The sequence below is a fragment of the Plectropomus leopardus genome, chromosome 20 (assembly GCF_026936395.1).
Source record: "Plectropomus leopardus strain MGB_pleo_1.0 chromosome 20, ASM2693639v1, whole genome shotgun sequence".
NCBI lineage: Eukaryota > Metazoa > Chordata > Actinopteri > Perciformes > Serranidae > Plectropomus > Plectropomus leopardus.
This window is the reverse complement of record NC_142195.1, coordinates 10,985,198-11,007,467: the sequence shown is the minus strand read 5'-3', so window position 1 is coordinate 11,007,467 and position 22,270 is coordinate 10,985,198. Positions and strand designations below refer to the sequence as shown.

The window sequence follows — 22,270 nt, the reverse complement described above, 5'->3', positions numbered from 1 at the left end:
GCCATTCAAGGAACTGCAGTTTTTTGTATACTTCAGCACTGGCTTCATTTTTCAGCCTTAGAGGTTGCTGCTTGATACAAACTGAGCTCTTCATGGGACCTTGAAGGCTGCATTAATTTATTAGTGTGTACGAGTATGTTTGAGTCATCGACTGACATTGTAAAACACATTCAAAGCAATGAAAAAATAAAGACAATAAAATTAATTTTCTGGTTCAAATGATTTGTTCACTCATATACTTCAGAGACCTTACAGAAATCATCAAAATACACAGTTTCCAGTCATCTCAGAGCGGTTGTAGCATTAATGGAAAAAGTGTGGATTTTTCAAAACAATTTTGTAGCCTAATAAGAAAGTGGTAACTTCCTGAAAGGCCTGATAATAAACAGAAGGCAAAATGTTTATTATCTGTTGATATATCCTCAGGCTCTGCTTTTTTGCTAAACAAGAGGAATGGTGCTACAAAGCTAATGCATGTGTCTACACTGGCTATTAAAAAGAGATCACAGATTGTGACTCAACCCAGCGTACATAAACACATAGACAGGGTGGTCCAACATGCTCCTGGCTCTGTGTGTGTGTGTGTGTGTGTGTATGTGTATGTGTGTGTGTGTTTGTGTGCTTGCAGTCTCTTCCCAGAAATGTGCAACAGTAAACAGATGAAGAGGCACAGAAGTAACATTACCACTACCACTGGCTGGGAGCATAAACAGTGACACACAACGCAACGCAATGCAACGAGCGTATGAGCACATACTGCATGTCGCTGCATATATCTCAAAGGGCAAGAGAAAAAAAAATCTGTAATCAGAGGTGCAGAGGCTGCAGAAAGCAACCACGGGGCCCCGAGAGAGCTGCCCTGCTTGGACTGGGAGCCTCTGGCTGTCCCCTGGGGGCTCAAGGGGCCTTTACCCTTCACTCTTTCTTCCCTGACACTAACCAGACACAGCAGCACATACAGGGCTGTGTGTGTGCATGTGCGCGCGCGTGTGTGTGTGTAGTGGGAGCTCTGTGTGTATTTATATGAGAGCATGAGACCAAGAGGGAGACATCAAGAGGGAGAGAGGGAGGGAAAATGGAGGGGGAGACAGAGAAAAAAGAGGGAGACATTAACACATAAGCAGAATGCGCCCAGCTTTAACCCACAGCTTAGAGCATTTGACAATGTTTTTTCATATCCTCCTCTCAGTCTCTCCCTCGTAAAAGAGAGCAATTACATGTCCAGGACAATCCCACATTAAACAAACATTAGTTCTCTCTCCAGAGCCAGACTCAGCCAAATTACATTGTTTCCAGATGCCCATCACAAACCCACCCTCTTTCTCTCGCCAAACCCCCCTCATCTCCTCTCCTCCTGCCTATTTCTTCTCTTTCTATTGTTCTTCTTTTTCTCCCCATGTTCTGCTCCTCTTTATCGCTCCCCGTAGTTCCCTAAACTTCCCAAGCAAAGATGAAGAGTTTGTGAATAACACAAAAGCAGGCTGCTTTCAATTACACCCCCACATTCACTACTACTACTGGAGGAAAGGAGGGCCAGAGATGGAGAAAACAAAGGAGTCAACGCAACTTATTTTATAAGTCACACATCCAAAACCAGTGATGGATGTCTGTCTGTGAGTGGGGTCATTAAAACTGACCTGATAAAAAAAGCTAGGCATACATTTCATTTAGATTTCAGTTTAAGATTCATACTGATGTCAGGAGGTCACAAATTGACCATTAACCTCACTTGGAATAACCTTCTTTTGTATTAAACATTTAAATAAATGTATATTTTCCATCTTTGATCTCATTCATCCACTGATATGAACAAATGAGATGGATATTTAAAATGTAGTCTATATGTAAAGGCAGTTAAAGCCTGTAAAATTCACTGCAGCACAGTGGATCAGTTCTGTTGTTCATTTTTGTCCCTTATGAAATTATCTGATCAGCAGAGCAGAAACAACTTTCAGAAAAATATCTGCTAAAAATTTTGTAAGTAGTTAATCATTTAAGTTTTTTCATATACGTAAAAATGCCAAGAACACTCTCCAACCTCTCAATTGTAAGGATGTACTGCATACTTTGTTTTGTTGGATAGTAACTTGAATATCTTCAAATGTATGGAATGTTTGTTGGACAAAACAAGCTATGTGAGGATGTCACCATGGGCTCCATATTTTAGAGACCACACAATCCTGATAAATTAATTAAGAAAATTAGTAACATTAGTAACATTCCTAATGATCAGGTCTACATTTGAAACCCTCTTTGCCACAATCTGAAAAATAAATGAATAAACAAGACTTAGAGTCTGCAGGGACATTAGAAGATTTATGAAGCAGCACTGCATCCAAAATAGTTAGTTTAGCATGTCAGCATATTAACATTTGCTTATTAGAACTCAACACAGAGTGCAGCTGGGGCTGATGAGATTATCATTTGTTTTTTTTGGGTATTTGGTCATAAACAACCAATTAAAATATTTACCACATATTATAATTCATTTTGAGGTTCCCAACTAAACAGGGACCCTCACAAAACACCACTGACTACGACCAAGATGTTTACTACCAAATACGTGTGAAAAGCTGATTGTGCACTCTGCTGTCAAGACAAAATCAAGCAGGATTGATATCTCGGACTGGGTGTTTGTGTGCACATGCTCAGAAACACAATACAATATGTTCCTTTTAATCAAGAGACGTCTCTAAAGCTAAGAGTTGGCTTCTTGCTAAAAACAGTAAGCCACAGGAACCCTTGTAGACATGGGAACCAATGTCACATTTCGTTAGTATAGTCTAAGCTCAAGGATAGACAGCCATATCAGAAGAGTTGACCAGCTCCTTCTTAAAAAAGTCTATGACCCAGACGGGATGTCAGACACTTTTCTAGGAAAAAGCCCTCGTTGTAAAATTCCCATGAAATAATCCGACTGGAAATGTGCCTTGTGCCCTTGAGCAACGCACTGGAACTTTACCAAAAAGCATGTTGTGCAGTCGACCTTACACTTTGACCTCTCACTGTGTGTGCGTGTGTTTGTTTTGTTATTGTTGTCACTATTATTATATCCACTCTGACTGCACTCTCCTATAGAAACAGCTGGCTGGACTGATATCTTTAGCGGAGAAGATTTAATCAAGGCAACAAAATCTCTCTTTATGTTTTCCATTTTCAGTCACATACAGTGGGCGTTTATGCATGTGTGTAAATAAAACAGAGCATTAAAATAAGCCCTGAAGGAAGGAAGCATCAAAACAAAGCAGGATAATTGCATTTTATATGTTTTTATGAGTCTGTGTGTGCATAAATGTCTGTCTGTAAGAGGGCCTCATCAGACAGTCGCTACATGGTTGAAGGAGCACTCAAATACACTCACGTTTCCACAACACCTCAGGGCATCTATGGGGACCTTCTAATACATCTCCAACCCCCAAACACACACACACAAATATGTTCATGCACACACACACACACTTACACAGGACCACTCAAATCTAATGAGACAGCCAGACTGAGACGTATACAAACAAACCTGAAGGCAGAAGAGCCTCAACACAAATACAGATTGTTACACGGTCAATAGTCGACGGAGTGTGTTGCGTGGTCAGGTGTGGTGTACTAACAAGATCCATAGATACTTGATTGCATTGCAACATCATTTTAAATGTGTTGGTTTAAGCTCTGTCACTTGGTTTCTGCTGTGGCGCTGTTAAGATTTCAATTTCAGATAAAACACCAATGTTTCAGAGAACTTTCAATATTTCTTTGGTGCCACACAGTGAATGACCGCATCCAAGTTTAGAAACGCTCAATACTTTCATCTAATATTATTCTTCAAGTGGAGACTCAATTTCTAGCGCAAATTAAATGTGTGCGCTGATAAACTAATGAGAAGACAACAAAGGATTGGAGTCGACAGAGCTGCAGACTGCGATTTGACGCAGGGCCTGCAGCAACAGGCTTTAGATTTGATGCTTCCCAGCAGCTAAAAACATAGAAACAACATCAAACTGTGCACAGCGTCCCCAGTGAGTACCTAAACTGGTCGACAGAACTGGTGCCAGGAGCAAATTTGTCTCAGTCTTTTACAGCAGACTAAGAGAGACATCAAAACACATTTCAAATTTCATGCTGGAATAGACACAAAAGCAGTTTACTTTAAAAATATAAAAAATGTTGACACAGCAGCTTATTTGGCTGCTGAACTTAAGATTCAGCATTTAGATGGTTAAAGCTTTGAATTTAAATGCTGTGATCACTGGTTGCTTTTCGAACCATTATAGCGTGTTAGGATAAAAATAGTAAGAGGGTGAGTTTAGATGGTAAAATGAATACCACCCTCACATCTGTGTGTGGAATATGAAGCTACAGCCAGCAGCTGGTTAGCTTGGTTTAGCATAAAGACTGCTAACAGGAGGACACAGCAAGCTTGGCTCAGTCCAAAGGTGATAGAATCAGCCAACCAGCACCTAAAGCTCACAGATTAAAATTCTCTGTCTTGTGTATGTGTTCAAAAGTGGAAGTGTTAATGGACAAATTGTGGTTTTATAGAGGTCTTGGCCAGGAGGTCACTGCGTTTGGCCAAAAAAAAGTTTTGTACTATGGTTGCGACGCTACGAAATTTTTAAGATATAATAATCGTCTGAGAAAATATCACATTTTCATGGCATGTTATTATTATTATTATCATCATCTGTCAAAATGACCATTAAAGAAATGAAGACAGAGGCTTTTTTTGCTGAACAAAAGCTTTGTGACACTGACAAAGCTTTTGTTCAGGAAAGGAGATGAACACACACAGGTTAGATTCTCTTTATGGTTGGTTTTTTTTTTCAGATGCACACTGTATGATAACCATCAATTTGTCTGCCACAGTATACAGTTACAGACATTTTACCGCTGCAACCCAATTCCGTACGTAGGTCTAAGCTTGCTGTTTCCAGTCTTTGTGCTAAGCGCCCCAGCTGCTGGCTGTAGCTTCATATTCAAGTGACAGATATGAGAGTAGTATTGATCTTCTCATCTAACTCTCAGAAGGTAGGGCTGCAACTAAAAACTAATGTCATTATCAATTAATCTGCCCATTATTTCTCTATTAATCGTTTTGTCAATAAAATGCCAGAAAATAGTAAGGTATGCCCGGTGTAATTTCCCTGAGCCCTAGGTGATGTCTTCAAATGTTTCATCCGACCAACAGCCCAAAAAAATCCAAAGATGTTTAGTTTATTACGATGTATGAAAAAGAAAAGCATCAAATTCTCACATTTGAGAAGCGTTAAACCAGCCAATGTTTGGCTTTTTTGCTCAAGAAATGACTAAAATAAAAATTTGATTATTGAAAAAGATGCTAAAATCAATCTGAATACTGAATTAATTAAGTACTTGTTGCAGCAGTGCAGTAAGCTAGTGAATGAAGCACATTTTCCAAAATCTTGAAGTATATCTTTAAGATAAAACTGTAGGCTATGATAACTAATAATTTATCACCTTTAACTGTTTAATGATATAATATTTTTTTGCCTCAGATTTTCTTAATGCTAAACTTGACAATGAAATAGTCTAAATTCACACCACTAATTCTGGTGTAAATTCATGTAACCTTACACTTCTTAAATCATCACAAAGGCCCATGTTGTAGACATAGTTTGGCAGCTACTAATAATGTGATCGTGGACTGAAAGAGAGAGAGAGAGAGAGTGTGTGTGTGTGTGTGTGTGTGTGTGTGTGTGTGTGTGTTACTCACATAGTCGGGCAAGGCTGTGTTGTCTCCCTGTCGGCCTCTCAGTGACTGTGTTGCCTGCTCCAAAACCTTGTTGTGCTTCTTGGAAAGCAAAGCAAACAAACTGCAGGAGAGACACAGAGGGGAAAAAGGAATGAGAGCAGAGACGACAGATGAATGATACACTTCACCAAAAAACCCAAATGCACAGTCGTCATACTGCACTTGATGACCAGTAATTAATGTGCTGTAAACGCTCAAACAGTGGTCTTTAACTAAAGAGAGACGCTTTTATTTAAAGCCAGATTATTATTAGAGACCGGTCTGTTTTGCTTCCTAAATGAGGCCTTGAAAATACTGAATAATAATTAGTTTTGGAATGACAAAATAATCAGGAAATTGGCAGAACACAGTTTTAGAAATGACGTGTCAAAATACTAAACAGTATGCCTAATTTAACATCCATTTACAGCTCCTTCTTCTAACCTAGCTTTTATTTGGCCTGCGCAGGTCACACACTTGGTTACTTCTCAAATATTTCCAGTGTTTATACATGTGCGTGTGTTTGTTGCCCTTGTAGGTGACAGTCTGCCATTTGACCCACACATTCACTGACTTGCTTTATCCTTCTTGTCTATGTATGTGTGTATGTGTGTGTATGTGTACGGTTGTCTGGGTGGAAGTGTATGATTGAATGTGATGGCTGGACACAGACATACATCAAGAGTATGCTTGGGCGACCTTGGCTTGCAAAAGGGTGGGTCAATACCCATACACATACGCACACAACATTAATAGTGGTGTGTTGATGCCACAAAACTGATTCACTCAACATGTGTGGTCACACAAGGGATTTGAGAGAAAAACACTGTAACACTGTTACTTACAGTAACTTTTTAAGTTGCGCCTAGGCAAAAAACAACTCACTGTCGTTTTGAGTTGTTCTTAAAGTGAAAATAGACACATTTTTTGCTTTAAGTCATCATTACGAAGTACACGTTGATTGCACAACGTAATAGCAATAAATAGCTATAAAATAATGGCACAATTGGCATTTAGACTGGTTACCTATGAGCCTCGCTTTCACCATGCAATTCTGTCTGCCACCGAGTACAATCAGCTGGGAAAATGATGGCTCGATTTAGTGGCCAAACAGAGAAATTACATGGTCATGTGATGCCTTGTGACCCAACAACACTTTTTCCCATTGACTTACATGGTGAAAGAGAAAGCTGTAAATCACTGGCTAAATGTATTTGAGCATTAAAACCCCTGAAAAATGACTCCCTTAACAATCAGGATTTTAACCATTCAGTTTGATTAACATTTGGAAAGTCTAGTAGGGTACCACAACTTAATTATCTTGGTTCTATTTAAGTTAACCCTAAACGGAAGGTGGCCAGCTTGGCTGACAGAGGTCTTTGGTGTACCTGCTCTATTGGCCACACTAAGCAGAAGCAGCGCCAATTATCTGGGTAATTTTAGACGTGGCAGTTAAACCATGTTGGCTTCACGCGCCACTGAGCAACTTCCACAGAAATGAACGAGGCCCCACTTCAATGCTGTATACAGTTGTCTTTATACATCTATGGTTGACCATTGTGCAACAAAAACAGGAAGAGGATGATGCTTTTGTTTTCTTCAGTAGCTATCCCCAGTTACCACAGAGTATTAATGTAAGTTCTTAAAGGCCTCTGACACCAAGTTGGTATTTTTCATCCAAAAATTGTTGCATGTTCAAAACTAAGAACGACTTCATATTGTGTCAATCATGATTACGCTCCGACTCCATAACTTTCCTCCGTGTTTTTGGAACAGGTTAGATTTCCTGCAGTTTTTCGCAACCATCAAAAAAGTTGTTTGACTAAGACACAGTGAGGAAATTTGTGGTGTAACTGCGGGCCTCATGCATCCGCAGCAAGAGAGAGAAACAGGGCAGAAGTGGACGGTGTGCCTGCAGGAGAAAGAAATATATGGAGACAATGACCTTTTTAAATCCTCCACGACAGAGAGAAGGTTACGATAGCTTATTCAGAAATGCTCAACCGTGATGATGTTGCTCAGCAGACTGCAATTTCACAGCTGCAATATTATTTCATATTTTAGGTAGCCGCAGTGCCAAATGCAAGACATCCAGGGATGTAACTCAAGCAGGGAAGTGAATGTGTCTTTAATTTTGCCTCGTACTGCAAATTTTCGCACCAAATAGAACAATAAAATGCAAGTGACTCATTATGTAAGATCTCTGCGCGTAACTGTTTTAATCGGACATATCTGACATATTTTAAAAAACACACAAAAAATGTAGTGTGCAAAGGCCTTAACTCTAAATTTGAATAAAATATGAATACATTTTTTAAAAAGTTCTAAAAAAAATAACATTGTTCTCTGATTGATCTCTGTTTCACCTTATCTTATCTATTACACTCCAATTTCTCCGTCTCATACCGTATTCAATGCAGTGTTTATCATCATAATTATTAGTGACCTTCTGTTTTAATTACAACTTTTTAATAGTCTTTTCAGCCCCCTGAAGGCTGTTGAATGTTTAATTTGTGTGTCAATCAAGGAAAAAAATTGCAGAATAAATTAAACTCAATGACAGCAAAGGGCTGGGGAAACTCAGATGCAGAGCTCGGCTAAGCCCCTCAGAGCTACACCTGTCCATCTGTCAGCACTGGGAAACACACACACAGAATCTCTCAGCATTCATTATCCAGGCTAATTGGCCAAATGATAGCTGAATGGAGACATCTAAGCAGCTATGAGGAGGTCTTCTTGTTATCAGCAGACCTAACGTCAAAGGCCCTGGTAGCCGTGACTTCTTAATAGGACCTGTTGTATCTCGTCAGTTTTTTCTTTTTAAAATGAGAGACCACCGACTGAGTTCCACCTGGAACGTTTGCCCACAAAAACATCCCTCATTTGGGCCGAGTGGGAAACTGTGACACAGAAGGATTTCCACACTGCTGGCCTGATCCCAAAATCAGTTATGGGGCTAGTGGGGCAAGTAACGACAGACGTGATCCAACCCGACAGACTGAAGATGTAAAGGTGCTCTGTCTCTCCCAGTTCAAAGGATTCTTTTTTCATATGGACACACACAGCGTGTGGTTGTGGTCTGTTTGTCTAAATTTGGGCTTCGACATTTGAATGCATACACATTTATTTTAAGGCTGATCAGAATTATTTTCCCAAATGAATGCTGCTTAGTTCCATGGGCATTTCTGAAATTTTGTAAAGGTAAACTGTAAATTAGTGCATCAATCACCTTTATGTCCAAGAAGACATTAGACAAACATTACATAATCAACTGAGGAAAAGTAACTGTTACATATCCTGGCATTTTATTAGAGCTGGCAAGAAAAAAATGGTATTTGTGACTTTAAAATAAATGAATATGTATATTCTTTTACATGTGCACTTTAATATGATTTATCAGCTTCTATGGTGATAGAGAGAGAGATGTCAAGTCATCTGGACTCTCAAAAGTTGTGGTTATGTGTACCCTCAAGCTCAAGCTCTATTTATTCTCTACATATTATTTGATTGTAATTTGAAAATTGATACAAATTGGAAAACTGAAAGCTGAAACAATCAAATACTCTAAGTACGGACCATCTCGTGATGGCACCTGTAAGGTTTTGTGATTGCATCTTGCACAGTTGCAACACTATTGAGTTTAAAATAAGTCCACAGAAAGACATAATCACCTGGCAAAATACTGAAAACAGGTTCTGTAGTAGTTTCCACTAAAACTGTTTTTTCCACATTTTGCCACACTGACTCATACGGTGAAAAAAATATCTAATAAATTAATTATTCCATTGATATGAAGTTAACAGGCCACTATTTTGATAGAATTAGTCTTTTTAGTCATATTAAAGTAAAAAAAATGGGGCTCCAGCTTCTCAAATGTGCATTTTACAGTTTTGGACTGTTGATCAGACCAAACAAGCCATTTTAAGATGTCAACATGGATGCTGGAAACTTGTCATGGGAATCTTCTGATATTTGCTGACATTTTTTACACCAAACAGTTAATTTAGACAGTAATTAATGGATTCATTGGAAAAATGAGAAAGTTCGGTGTCAGAGGGTGTGGATGTGGAAGATAGAGGAAGAAAGCAGCAGAAAGGGAATACTGACAATAGAAAGTAATAAGGAATGATGCAGTGTGGTGGTGGGGGCAATTCAAACCCACTACTGCCTGTGAATAAACAGCACTAACTGTGGTTCTCTCTGAGAGTCAATTATGGAGCAGAGTTCAGTGCTGCCTGGCAGACATTTGGAAATTCCTGGCAGGAAATTCCCTTTATCTAGCCAGCCAGTCAGCCAGCCAGTTTAGCCCAGCCCTGGCCATCATAGTCATCATCATTATCATTATCATCAGACATGGAGTCAGATGCTCTACATCACTACAAGACAGACATGTACACATTCACAGACAGTTTTTCCTCCCTGAATCAAAACACCAGAGAGTCACAGATATGGAGAGAGACAGCGGCAGTGAGATAAGAGTATCCTTGAGTGTGCGTGAACGCGTGCACGTCTTCAGGGAAGGAAACATTCCTTCCCGTGCGTCTGGATTTAACAAACAGACATGAATGACTTGATGTGTGTGTATGTGTGCGTGGTTTGGACCATGTCCTCTCAAGTCTTCCGTCTCTTCATAGGCCAAACTCTTTTCCTTAGTTACCTCGTGTTACATAATGTTCTTCTGTACACAGGCACACCACTCTCTCAATATTTCATTTCTTAGTCTCTCTGGCTGCAGTCGCTGTCAAGTTACTATAACGATCATTAAAATGAATGAGTCTCTCTTCTGGCGTCTTTGCTTGCCTCACACAGATGAAGACTGTGTCGAGGCCTGCCACTTACTTGAAGTAGCAATTTGAAACAGTTGAAATACACACCGGCTAAGTGTTATATACAATTCTTATGTTGCTGATTTCAGTTCATGAAACGACAAAAACTGTCAGAAAGCACGTTATCTCCTGTGCAACAGCTCTACTTTGGGCAGACTTTATTCACATTCATGCCCTGAGGAAAGCCTCTGGCCGAAACACATTCACTGCTTTGATGGTGTGCCACCTTTTTCGACTTTATTAACCGATTTATGTTTTCAAAGCACACAGTTTCTCTCTCTGGGATGCAAACTTGATGTCTGTTTTTATTCAAACTGTCAGCCAGAAAATAAGCACACACAGCACAGTTTAAAGTTAGTAGAGGTTGGAGATGAGAGATGATGATGATGATACCATGAAGATATACATATATATACATATATATATGCCATCAGAGATTTTGCCACATCATTTATGCTGTGGCAATTTTGTATCATCCCTTGGTGTATTACACCGATGTTGTAAATCGAAGAGGAGAACTATTTTCATATTAGGTAAAACTGGACTTTTTTTATGCATTTGGAGTCATTGTGGAGAAGTATTTTGTTTTGCCAGGTATTAAATTCATCAAATTAGCCAAAAGCAGACATACCTGTCTGTTTGTTCTGTTAAAAAAATCTCCCTTCATTATAATAAAATATATTGTGATGTAAAAACCAGATATAAAGAGAAGGATATAAAGATCAAGATCTAGATTCTCATTAAAAGCACAAAAGATATCTCATTTGATGTCAAACAGGCAAAGTACACCGTAAAAATAGACTTGGTCACTTTGCCTCAGTTTTTGACATGTTAAGCTTTTTGCTTCAAACTACTTGAAATATTCCTCCAAAGCAGAGAAGAGAGAGAAAGAATAGGGCGAATGAAAATGGATTCATAGCACAAAGAAACTACCTATTAATCTCTCTGAGTATTCTGTCTCTACAGTATGTCCTTACCTGATGATGCGCTGGGCAGCGTACTGGTGGAGACAACGAAACTGGGCGGACATGTTAGCAAGTGCAGCAAGACAGTTGGTGTGGAGGTACTTATCCTGGGGAGGATGCACACACAAACATAAACATGTTACCCGATGTTACTGTTAAACTACAAATTATTATGTTATTTTAATCTTTACAGTTTCATTATGACAATTGGGATGTAATTCATTATCTTCGTCGGGTGTAAGACCCGAGGGGCTCATACGTTCGGTCATGTGTATCTGTCCATCCACAGCTAATCTTGCATATTACTGGACCAATGAGCCTTATCTTTTTGTGTCCACACTTATGACTGTATTTATGCTCAATAAATACAGTCGCTCTTGTGGTCGCAGTTAATTATATTTGTTGAAAAAACAGTTTTAAGACAGTTTTACACCGTTACTGAGATTACGGTTTTGGTTAACATGAATAGATTTCAAACTTCATTGTGGTTCAAAAGCTGACATCCCTAAATTATTTTGTGATCATTTTTTTAACTGAAACATCTGCAGATTGTTTTTATATCCAATTATGATTCACTACAGTTAGACATGATATGAGATCTGACAAAAACCCAAAACAAAACATTTCTGTTATCTTTGCTGCCATCTTGACTGTAAGGGAGCCCGGAAGGACAATTCAGCTGGGTGCAGCTGTGCACTGTGCATAGTGACCATAATCAGCTCCGGCAGAGAACTGTGCTCTACTGAGTGCTAGGGTTGGGAAATGTTCATATTTGAGAATTAGTTTCTGCACTGGTACCCAATGGTACCGTTTTTTTCTGTACTTTAGTTTCTCTGTAATAACAAAAATGTCATTTCTGAAGAAGATACAGGGGTGACATTGTAGACTGAAAAGCAATTCTGCCCAGCTGTTTTTGTCTAATCACACTTAGAGCTAATCTTCTGTCTGCCTGTCTGCTTGTGTGTGTGTGTGTGTGTATGAATGTCTGCTCGTCTAGCAGTGATACTAGGCTATTACTAAAATAATATAGAAAAGAAAATAGACCAGATGCCGAAACTATTACTGCAGATTGGCACTGTAGCTAGAGTGCACTTTTCTAGCTACTTTTTGGTTTCTGAATGCATAGCAATTTCCTTTGCAAGTACAAAAACTGTGTGTTTGAATATATGTTAAACTTACCCTTGTACGGGTCATGTTGAATTGGATGGTGCGAATGACCACTAGGATGAGCAAACTGCCAAGTGAGATCTCTGTCAGTGTTCTCTCTGTGTACCATGAAATGTTCTTTAACACCTGTGAAAGAGAGAGAAACACAGAAATGAGACAAACATGTTGAAAAAAACAGGAAGGATTAAAGATTATCCTGACCATTGCAAGTAAGGGAAGGTTGCAGTGGCCACACATGAAATGGGAACAATGTGCACATATCAAACTGTGTCTACCTACCACCTCGTGGATAGAGCGATTGAAGGCATCGTCCTCTGTAAGGATGAGGAGGATAATGAGGGCCATGTAGACATGATGAGAATTTCTATCCTCCACATGGTAAAGGATCTCTAGGATGGGCAACACCTAGGAGGAAGAGAGGAAGAGCAGAAGGAAGGGTTAAGCATGTGTGTAGGTGTTGTCTGACAAATGGCATTCACTGAGCCCTTCTTACAAGATATCAAATAGCCTATGGGGACAAAAATGTAAAATATCAATCGTGCAACAGATGCAACTAAATAGCAGAATCCTGATCTATAAAACATAAGGTATGCACAATAAAAAAAGGCATTCTTTGTATTATTATAATTCGGGAAAAAAAAGCTTTTGTTGTCTCAGCAGGGGGCTTTGTTGAAGCTTAATCTATCAACTATCCCAATGCAATCACATTATTACTTGAGCTACATAAAGCCTTGTTGCTATAGTGGTGTTACCACCTGTGGTGCAAACTCAGTTCCAATTAAAGGAGACAATGAAACAGGAAAAGCAGCATTGCAGATGCTAGTGGAGGGGACATTTACATTATTTACTAATCCATGGCTGCTAAACTATAGGTGGAGGCAGATGTTATATTCAGAAGTATGCAGAGCAGATGGCAAAAGTGATGCGCTAATGACAACAGTGTGCAAAAGATTTAATTCTCAGAATCACACTGTCAGAGTGAAAGCAGTTAGTAGCTAGCATGGTAAGCGATGAACCCACACAGATGCAATGTTTGCTCATTACACTGTCGAGCAGGGGTGCTTTATTGTGGCTAGACTCATTAGTAGCCATCCCCCCTAACATAATAAGCTCAATCTAGATCTGCTAATGAAGATGTTTTATTATAGACGCTATAAATAGCGAATAATAACGAAAAGTCATACTGATAGACATTAAGGAATTTAACTGACTTGCAGTTTTAAAATAAGATTGTAAATTTAAGTCATTTCCTGCATGCAATTAAATTTCTGTTGCATTTAGGTTAGATGCCTTTTTAAACCTGATACAAACAGATATATACTACTGTAACTCCTACATCCACTTCTGTCTAATAAAACCAAATTATTTAGTGTTGCACTGTGTGAAAGAGCCTCATATGTGACTGTCTACCATGCTCATATGTGATACCATCTGACATGCTGAGCTAGAGATTGATTTTCATTCACTAAATGCCTCAGTACATTCTCTCTGCTGTAAGGAATAACTGGCACTGTCCCACATGGACGGAATAGCACCAGCTGCCACTGCATACATCCTCGCTGTTTACTGAGGCATAGCATCGGTCCTAGATGAAATGATTTCATGGCTATTCCCATGTGTGTTAGGAAGGACTGCATAATGTGTTTTGTTAAGGATTACCCATTCACGCAGTGTTCTTTTCTTTCTCACTGTGAATAAACTACATATTAAATATCAGATTGACATGGGGATAATGAGTATGCATGCACATGTATATATTAACAACTGTCTTCACTGCTATCCTACCCACCAGATTGTCCATGTCGGTTCTGGAGAGCATGTATGTCCTCATGTTGGCGTTCTGGTGAAGAAGGGTGTACAGTAGAAGTGTGGCCTGGTCGGAGCGCTGTTGCTCACACAGCGCTGTGTACAGACTGTTGAAATTGATCTGGAAAGTGTGAGGTTGCTCCATGGGCACGGACGATGTGTCTACACGGGCAGTGGTAAATATTATCAGGATTATTATTCCATCACATTACTTTCTTTCCCTCTTACACATGTCATGCACATTAATAACTCTCACATACAGTATGCACAACATATTAAAAACAATCAAATGTATTACCTTGTGTGTTTCTGAAACAAGTGATGGCCTGGCGGTACGGGTTGGGCCAGTCAGGCCCGTCTGTCAGATTGGCCAGGACCAGCAGTAAAAGAAGGCTCTGATTGGACAAAGGTAAGGGGTTGTGTTCCTGGTCTACCCCAGCTTTGCTGCCAGCTCCACCCAATGTGAAGACACTCCACAGCCCACCTAGAGACAGACACACAAAAAGGCACACAGATTAAAATATACTGTATAATGTATATATTCTATTGTATAAAATCTATTGATTCTATCCATTGTTATTCCTTGTATTATTATATATGATATTCTGATATTATTCTGTTGGGTTCATGCTTTTTTCTTAATTTTAGTTAATAATATAATAATAATTCACTCATACAAGGTTTTTTTCTTTTTTTAAAAATTATATTTTGGGGCTTTCTGTCTTTATTTGACACTTGCAATGTGAAAGGGGAAGGGATGATATGCACCAGAGGGCCAAGTCTTTGTACATGGGACGCCCACTCTTACAGGTGAGCTACAAGGCACCCAATACTGAGATTTTTTTATTCAATTAATTATATTTTTATTTAAATTACAGTAATTTCAAAGGAACATTTCACCTCCTATAAATGACCATTTGTATATTAATGTCTCATAAAAAATTAAGCATTTTTGATTCATTGAAGTCATAGGAATCCAAGTTAAACAACAGCAGAACTAAATCTGAAATTGAATAAACTAAAAGGGAAACTGTTTTTTCCAAAGCCCGAGACAAGAAGCTTCAGTGTTAAGCAAGGTAAGAAAAAAATTGTCAATGGAGGCTTGCTTTGAAGAGAACATAGAAAAGTTTCACTTTCCATTAATTCCCTATTGGAAAGGGTTGTCTGTTTGGGAAATACTGAGCATACGAATTCATACAGAATTTTCTGTGGTTTTGGATTTTTCATAGACTGGAGGCATGCAAGAAAAAAGTTTTCTTTATGAATTTAACAAAACAAGGGATGAGTAATGATTTACAAATGGCCATTTGGGAAATGAGGTTTTCGTTTAAGTAAGAAAAAATAATTCGCCTCTTCTAGAACTGGCCTCAAAACTGCAGCTCTCTGTTTCAGAACAACAGATGGATAGATGGACCTGTGCAGTACCCAGTAATGAAGAGCAGTCAGGTTGTGTATGTCAACCCTTTATGGAAAGCACTGACATATTCTCCCAACTCACAGCTCTTATGCCTTATAACTGATTTACGCTTCACAGCAAAGTGAATGCATAAGATTATGTGCAGTCAGACTGATGTAATCAAGGCCAAAATGGGAACAATGGAGTCACGCACAATGGTTTGCAGCACCTGAAATTTGAAACAACATAGACGGCGCCACAGAACAAAGAGAAACTGGAACTACTGGCCAACTGGAGTGGAGGGTTCGTTTTTCTTGTTGGGGGATGAGAGGGAGCTGAATTTCCTACAGAGCCGCTGAAGTGCTGGTGCTTTCAGGCGTCACCAGAAGCACGAGAAGCATGAACACCAAGGTACACAGATGACAGTCTCTGGCTCCTGCACGTCTAGCCACACAGAATCACGGACCAAGCACCAGTGTGAGTGTGTTGCAGGGCCACAGTTATCATGCTACTGAACTCAAGGATGAGCCAAATAGATTTGTTGCCATCTAGTGGCGAAGGATGAAAGAGCAGATCAATTTATCTGACAATTTGCACACAGTCTCCTTGTAATGTCAGTAAGTCACCCCAATCCATCCAAGTATGACTCATCATCAGTTCACTTGGTTACTGAACCAAAAAAGATTGAAGTCAAGCGGACAAGGAGACATTAGTTCAAAACATTATTGGGATGAAATGCTTAATGCACACTGACATCCAATGGCATTAAAAGATTAACTCGAGGGGAAAACAGGAGGTCACATCCCAGTGTCTTCTTGTACTGTTTTGAAAAGGAGACGACAGCACAAAGGAACAAATTGTTACTGATGAAGACACTGTGAGGCTGAGTTTTTAAACCATTATGCATGCCAAAATACTTGCTCTGGGGATTTTGTTTCGACAACTTGTGACTGTGTAGGATTCTTAGTAACATCCATAAATTCATTAATGGCTAGTTAAGAGCTACTCTCAGAGAGACACAGAGACACTCAGTCTAACTTTGTGTGCATAAATGTGCATGCAATTCCAGTGACGAGCGTATTTAATTTATTTATATTTGAGCAACAGGACGTCGACAAACACAATATAAAGAGATCCCAAAGAGAGAAATTACATCATGTGTCATTTTCTCTCTCCACACACGATACTCCTCTGTCCTTTTACAGCTCAGTAAGAGAAGTAAGTGTGAGTGAAAACAAGATCATGAGAGGGCCAAGTTGTGACGGAGCCCTGTTCATCTCATCACTGGCACCACAGTGACTGGCCCAACAGTGTCAGAGAGCCCGGTCTGGCAGCCACATTTCCTGCACTCTCGCTCACACACACTTAGTCTCACACGCACATTCACAGGGCTCTATTTTACCTTAGTGGGTGCTGTTTGTTATCCGTCTGGCTCGGTTCCCTCGGCCTGTCTGCCTGCCCACCACATAAACCCAATAATGCTGCGCTGCTTGGGCCTGCTCCGGCCCTGGCTAGCTGCCCAGTGGAAAAAGAGGAGGAGGATAATGAAGAGGAGGAAAGGGAAGGGGAAAGTGAGGAAGAGAGAAGGTCACACACGGACACGGAGGAGGCTGGCACGCCGAAATCTGAGTCTGGGCTTTAGGACTCGGGGGCAGCGAAGGCATCCTTCTGTGAGACACGCAACACAACTGCACCCACAAAATCTCATTTTACTTGAGCCTGCATCCACAACAACTACCACGCCTCTCTCCTGGTCTCCTCACAACATTTAACAGGCTCAAAAACAGACCATAATTTAAGTTCCTGCAGCAAAAGCTTGAGCAGTAAATGTCTGGTTAAGCCTGGGTTTTAGAACAGAAGGCTGTGTGCAGTCTTACATAACGACCACCATCATCAGACAAGACTGCTGGCCCAAAGTCCACTTCCATATTCAAACCAAAATATCGTCACTCAATCAAACATCTACAGAGCCTTTCCAAATATTCGGACACAGCCTGGAAACCATCTCTTTTAAATCCACATCACCCCCGACAACTACTTCACCCACCCATGACCCCATACTGAATCCAGATTCATATCATCAAACTAGGGGTGGAATGTAATTAAGTACATTTACTCAAGTATTTTACTTTAGTATAAATTTCAGTTTTATTTACATGCTACTTTATACTTTTACTCCACTTATCTGAATGCTTTAGTTACTTAACAAATTAAAATGTATGCATAAAAAACATAAGAGTTTATAAATATGATGTTTTGCTATAAATTAAATTACCAAAGAGTTTATATAAGTACAGCTGCAACACTTACTTGATTGATCAACTTAACACAGGTCTGATATCTAATACGCAAACACGGCCTTGCTTTGGTAGTGAATTTAAACCCACACCTGGAAAGTTTCTCTGGAAGTTAAAATAAATAAATAAAAAAGTCTAGTGTTAATGTAAACATTCTCCCCGTGACAATGCTCTAATGCTAGGCAGGACTGGTATAATGTTTCCCTTGTTCGCCATCTTTGTTGAGAGTGCAAACATTTGATAATTAGCACTAAACATAAAGCGTCACTGAAGCTATTGAGAAAGCCATTAGCGAGGTGTTGTTGATGTTAGTCATAAATCAAAGTAAAGGACAAATGTAATTTTGAGCTGATTATGGCGCTAGATTTAAAGTCAGAGTCGTTGGAAAATATCCCCTGGGAACAATTAAATAATCGATATTGACAATACCTCTCAGGAAATAGCGCTTGAGGATGATCAACGGGTCATGAAAATCTATTCAAAAATGTCATTAAAATTCAACTGTTTGTTTCACAGTTGTTTCAGGCTGAAAGAAACTGATGAACCACCAGCTTCCATTGATGACCAATACGGACATCATGCCACTAGCATGGCTAAAGACATATGGCAGTATCATCAGTATATATACTCTACATCACTGAAAGAGCTTACATCTCTGAACAGAAGGGAGCTGAAGTGGGAAATATTTTCTCATCATCACAGCTGAGAACAAACCCTTCAGTGTAGACAGAGATGTGAACGCCTGGTGAACAGAGACAGACAGAATGTGCTACTTACTTATTTACTTGCATAACAGTGAATGAAATATGACATCAGGGCTTCAGGCCAATGCCTTGGCTAAGCACACAGACACACACACACACACACACACACACACACACTGGCTAAGCAAGCAGACACACACACACACACACACACACACACACACACACACACACACACACACACACACACACACACACACACACTGGCTAAGCAAGCAGACACACACACACACACACACACACACACACACACACACACACACACACACACACACACACACACACACACACACAAAAGAATGCCAAACTCGTGATTTTTATCCCAAAATGCACACGGGGAAACATGCTGTACAGACAATAAACAAACACACTATTCTGATATTCTCACACAAATGAAAATACACGCTCAAAGCACTTTTAAAACAAACTGAACCCAAAACCCTTCTAACAAAAACATTACATTTTGTAACAAATTATCTGAATCATAATGAAAAGCTAGAGCTTAAAGTATAAAAAAAGACAACAATCTTCTAAAACCCGCCCCCAGTGCGACCAGCAAATTTTGCTTTACTAGAGGACTTAAACCACATACATGCAGATATTACAGGGCGTCTCTGACCAGTTGATCATAGGAGTAAGAGTAAGGAGAGGAGAGGAGAGGAGAGGAGAGGAGAGGAGAGGAAGCTGTGAGTTGCCAGTCAGGGCAATAATCCCCCTGCAGACTCGCGTTCAGACTCAGACAGCAGAGTGTGTAAAAGCAAGAGAGGAAGAGACATCCTATCCACCCACACATTTACATGGCGACGGAAATCAGGCACTGCTTTGCTTTGCAGATGACCAGTGTTTGTTTGTGGGGAAAAGCCAGACTGTCTATGAATGTGAGTGTGTAGGCAAGCATGATTTTACACGCTACTGACCACAGGAACAGGATTTCTACAAAAAAAGCAATGTAAAGAAAGTTGTGGTATTCTAGTCCAGACTACTGTATGTGAATTTACAGATTTTATAGAGTGCACTTGAGGTCCTTAACTAGAAATTGCATATACTTAACATTCTGCTAGCGTTTCAGCGGTTTGTTGTGTATTTTTCTTACAGTTCCAGGCATCCATCAGTTTACACTAATTTCTGTAAGGCATTAAAATAAATTCTCTAGAAACTCCTTTTTGTCAAAATGACTTAATTACTGGAGGGTACGGGAACTTAAACAAAGATAATACATGAAATCATATATTAAGATGGATAACAACTCAAGCTAAGCACATCACTATAATTATGTTACCGACTTATTGAGGTCAGCAAAAATGATCGATATCATGTCCATATATCGTACGATAGTGCACTGTTTATATACATGTTTATTTATATAACATTTAAGCCAACATGATGCCAGTTTAAACAACAGGGTGTTCCCTATCATTACAGGATGCAGTAAAACACGCAGCCCCTAAATGTCTTTTCACAGTGCTTTAACCAAACGAACAGAAAAAAACTGAAGACACGTTTTGCTGTTATTTCTGGTTGTGCTGCCTTTGTCCTTTCTTTTGCAATTTGTGTTACAGTTGCTCTTTTTAACATCTTTTCTTAAACAGAAAAAAAATCAATCAAGTCTTTGTCTTCCTGGTGCATTGAGCACTTTGATTGGCTGTTTTGGGCGGGGTTCAGCTCTCTGGCAAACATTTATTTATGTTTTCTATTAGTAGGATATAGTTTTTTTGACATACAAATTATAATGTCTAAATGTTTTTAAGAATTAAATGTTCATTGCTCTTTGAATGGGTGTTTTTATATTATTATGATATATCCATCCATCCATCCATTTTCTTCCGCTTATCCGGCGGCAGCCGCCTAAGCATTAGATTATGATATAATGTTGTCATTATATCAGTGGTGTAAAATGGTATTAAAATGACAAAAACATATCTTACCAAAATTATTTCTGGAACAAATATCATTCACCATCATAACAGGCCTAAATCAAGTATGTCTCCAGGATAAGTCATTCTATTTTCACACCACAGAGCAATAAATGAAAATCAATGGACATCTAGCGATATGTAAGTGTTCTGTAGTAAAGAGGCCAAAAAAATGCAAAAGCACTGATGTGCTCCTTGGAACGGGCACTCCAGTGAATTTGTGTTGAAATACGACGAGTAACGCACTGCACTGGGAGAGTAACAAGAGACAGGTTTTAAGAAAAGTGGTCAAACAGAAGTAGAAATTAGGAGCTAGAACAATTAAATGATTAGTTGTCAAATTATAAATCAATGGCTAACTAATCAGATAATCAGTTTGAGTAATTTTTAAGAAAAAAAGATCAAAGTTCTCTGATTGCAGGGTCTTCAAGGTGAATATCTTCTCGTTTCTTTACTCCTCTATAACAGTGAACTAAATATCTTCTAGTTAGAATCAAAGAAAGACATTTTAGGAAGTCCTATTGGGCTTTGGGAAACGCTGATCAATATTTTTCACAATATCCTGACAATTTATAGACCAAACAACTATTGAGGACTAATCGACAGATTAATCAACAATGAAAATAATTGGTATTTGCAGTATATGTAGAAAGCGAAGAAGATAGCCTGAGTTTTGGTCCTTGAAATGGGTCCAGCTCATAAAAGTGCTGCATCCATCCTACATTTTCCAGAATGCAACCAATGGCATCTTTCTGTTCGACTTTCACAGGCTAGATAACAGAGATAACCCTGATGACATCATAAGGGTTATTTCTCAGACACGAATAAGCTCCACAGAACCACAGAGGACGTTATACAACTGTTTCACAGGTGTTAAGCTGCTAATCACATCTTACTGACCTCAATGTGAAAGATTGGTGCAATTTCCCTTTAACTAACTGAATATTTGTTCATGCTTAAAGGAAAAGAAAAGAATTCAACTGATATTTACTTTATGAACGAACAACACCCGTGCCTACACCCATTCTCAGCATTCAAATTAAAAACCTTCCTCTGCCCATCCCCAATGACTGTGTGCATGTACGAGACAGAGAGACGGAGAAAGAAAACAAGTGTTGTTTCTGAGCTCCGAGTATAAGAGCGCTTGTGTCTTTGTTGGGTCTGTGCGTGTGTGTATAAGGGAGGCGGCTGCAGACAGACAGGCTCTAGGGGATTACAGAACAGGACAGGGCACCATAACTCATCGGGCCGATCGCTGGCCACAGACAGACAGGCTGGGTTGAATGCTGATGGCTCACTGATAGGAATCTGCCACCAACAACCGACAAAGAGCATTTATCTACAGGGGAAACCCGGCCCTATTCTCACACTCAAACAAACATGCATTCAA

At 39.4% G+C, this 22,270-nt stretch overlaps 1 protein-coding gene across 1 annotated transcript in view; it reads right to left on the bottom strand.

The window, feature by feature from the left end:
• Positions 1–22,270, bottom strand: part of dym (dymeclin) — a 67,677-nt gene that overhangs the window by 29,006 nt on the left and 16,401 nt on the right. Inside the window, exons 9-14 of the mRNA XM_042509808.2 lie at positions 14,809–14,994; positions 14,494–14,672; positions 12,984–13,109; positions 12,717–12,830; positions 11,550–11,644; positions 5,729–5,828 (exon numbers count right to left, since the gene is read on the bottom strand). Of these exons, the coding sequence (XP_042365742.1) occupies positions 5,729–5,828; positions 11,550–11,644; positions 12,717–12,830; positions 12,984–13,109; positions 14,494–14,672; positions 14,809–14,994 (800 nt within the window). The remainder of the gene's footprint in view (positions 1–5,728; positions 5,829–11,549; positions 11,645–12,716; positions 12,831–12,983; positions 13,110–14,493; positions 14,673–14,808; positions 14,995–22,270) is intronic.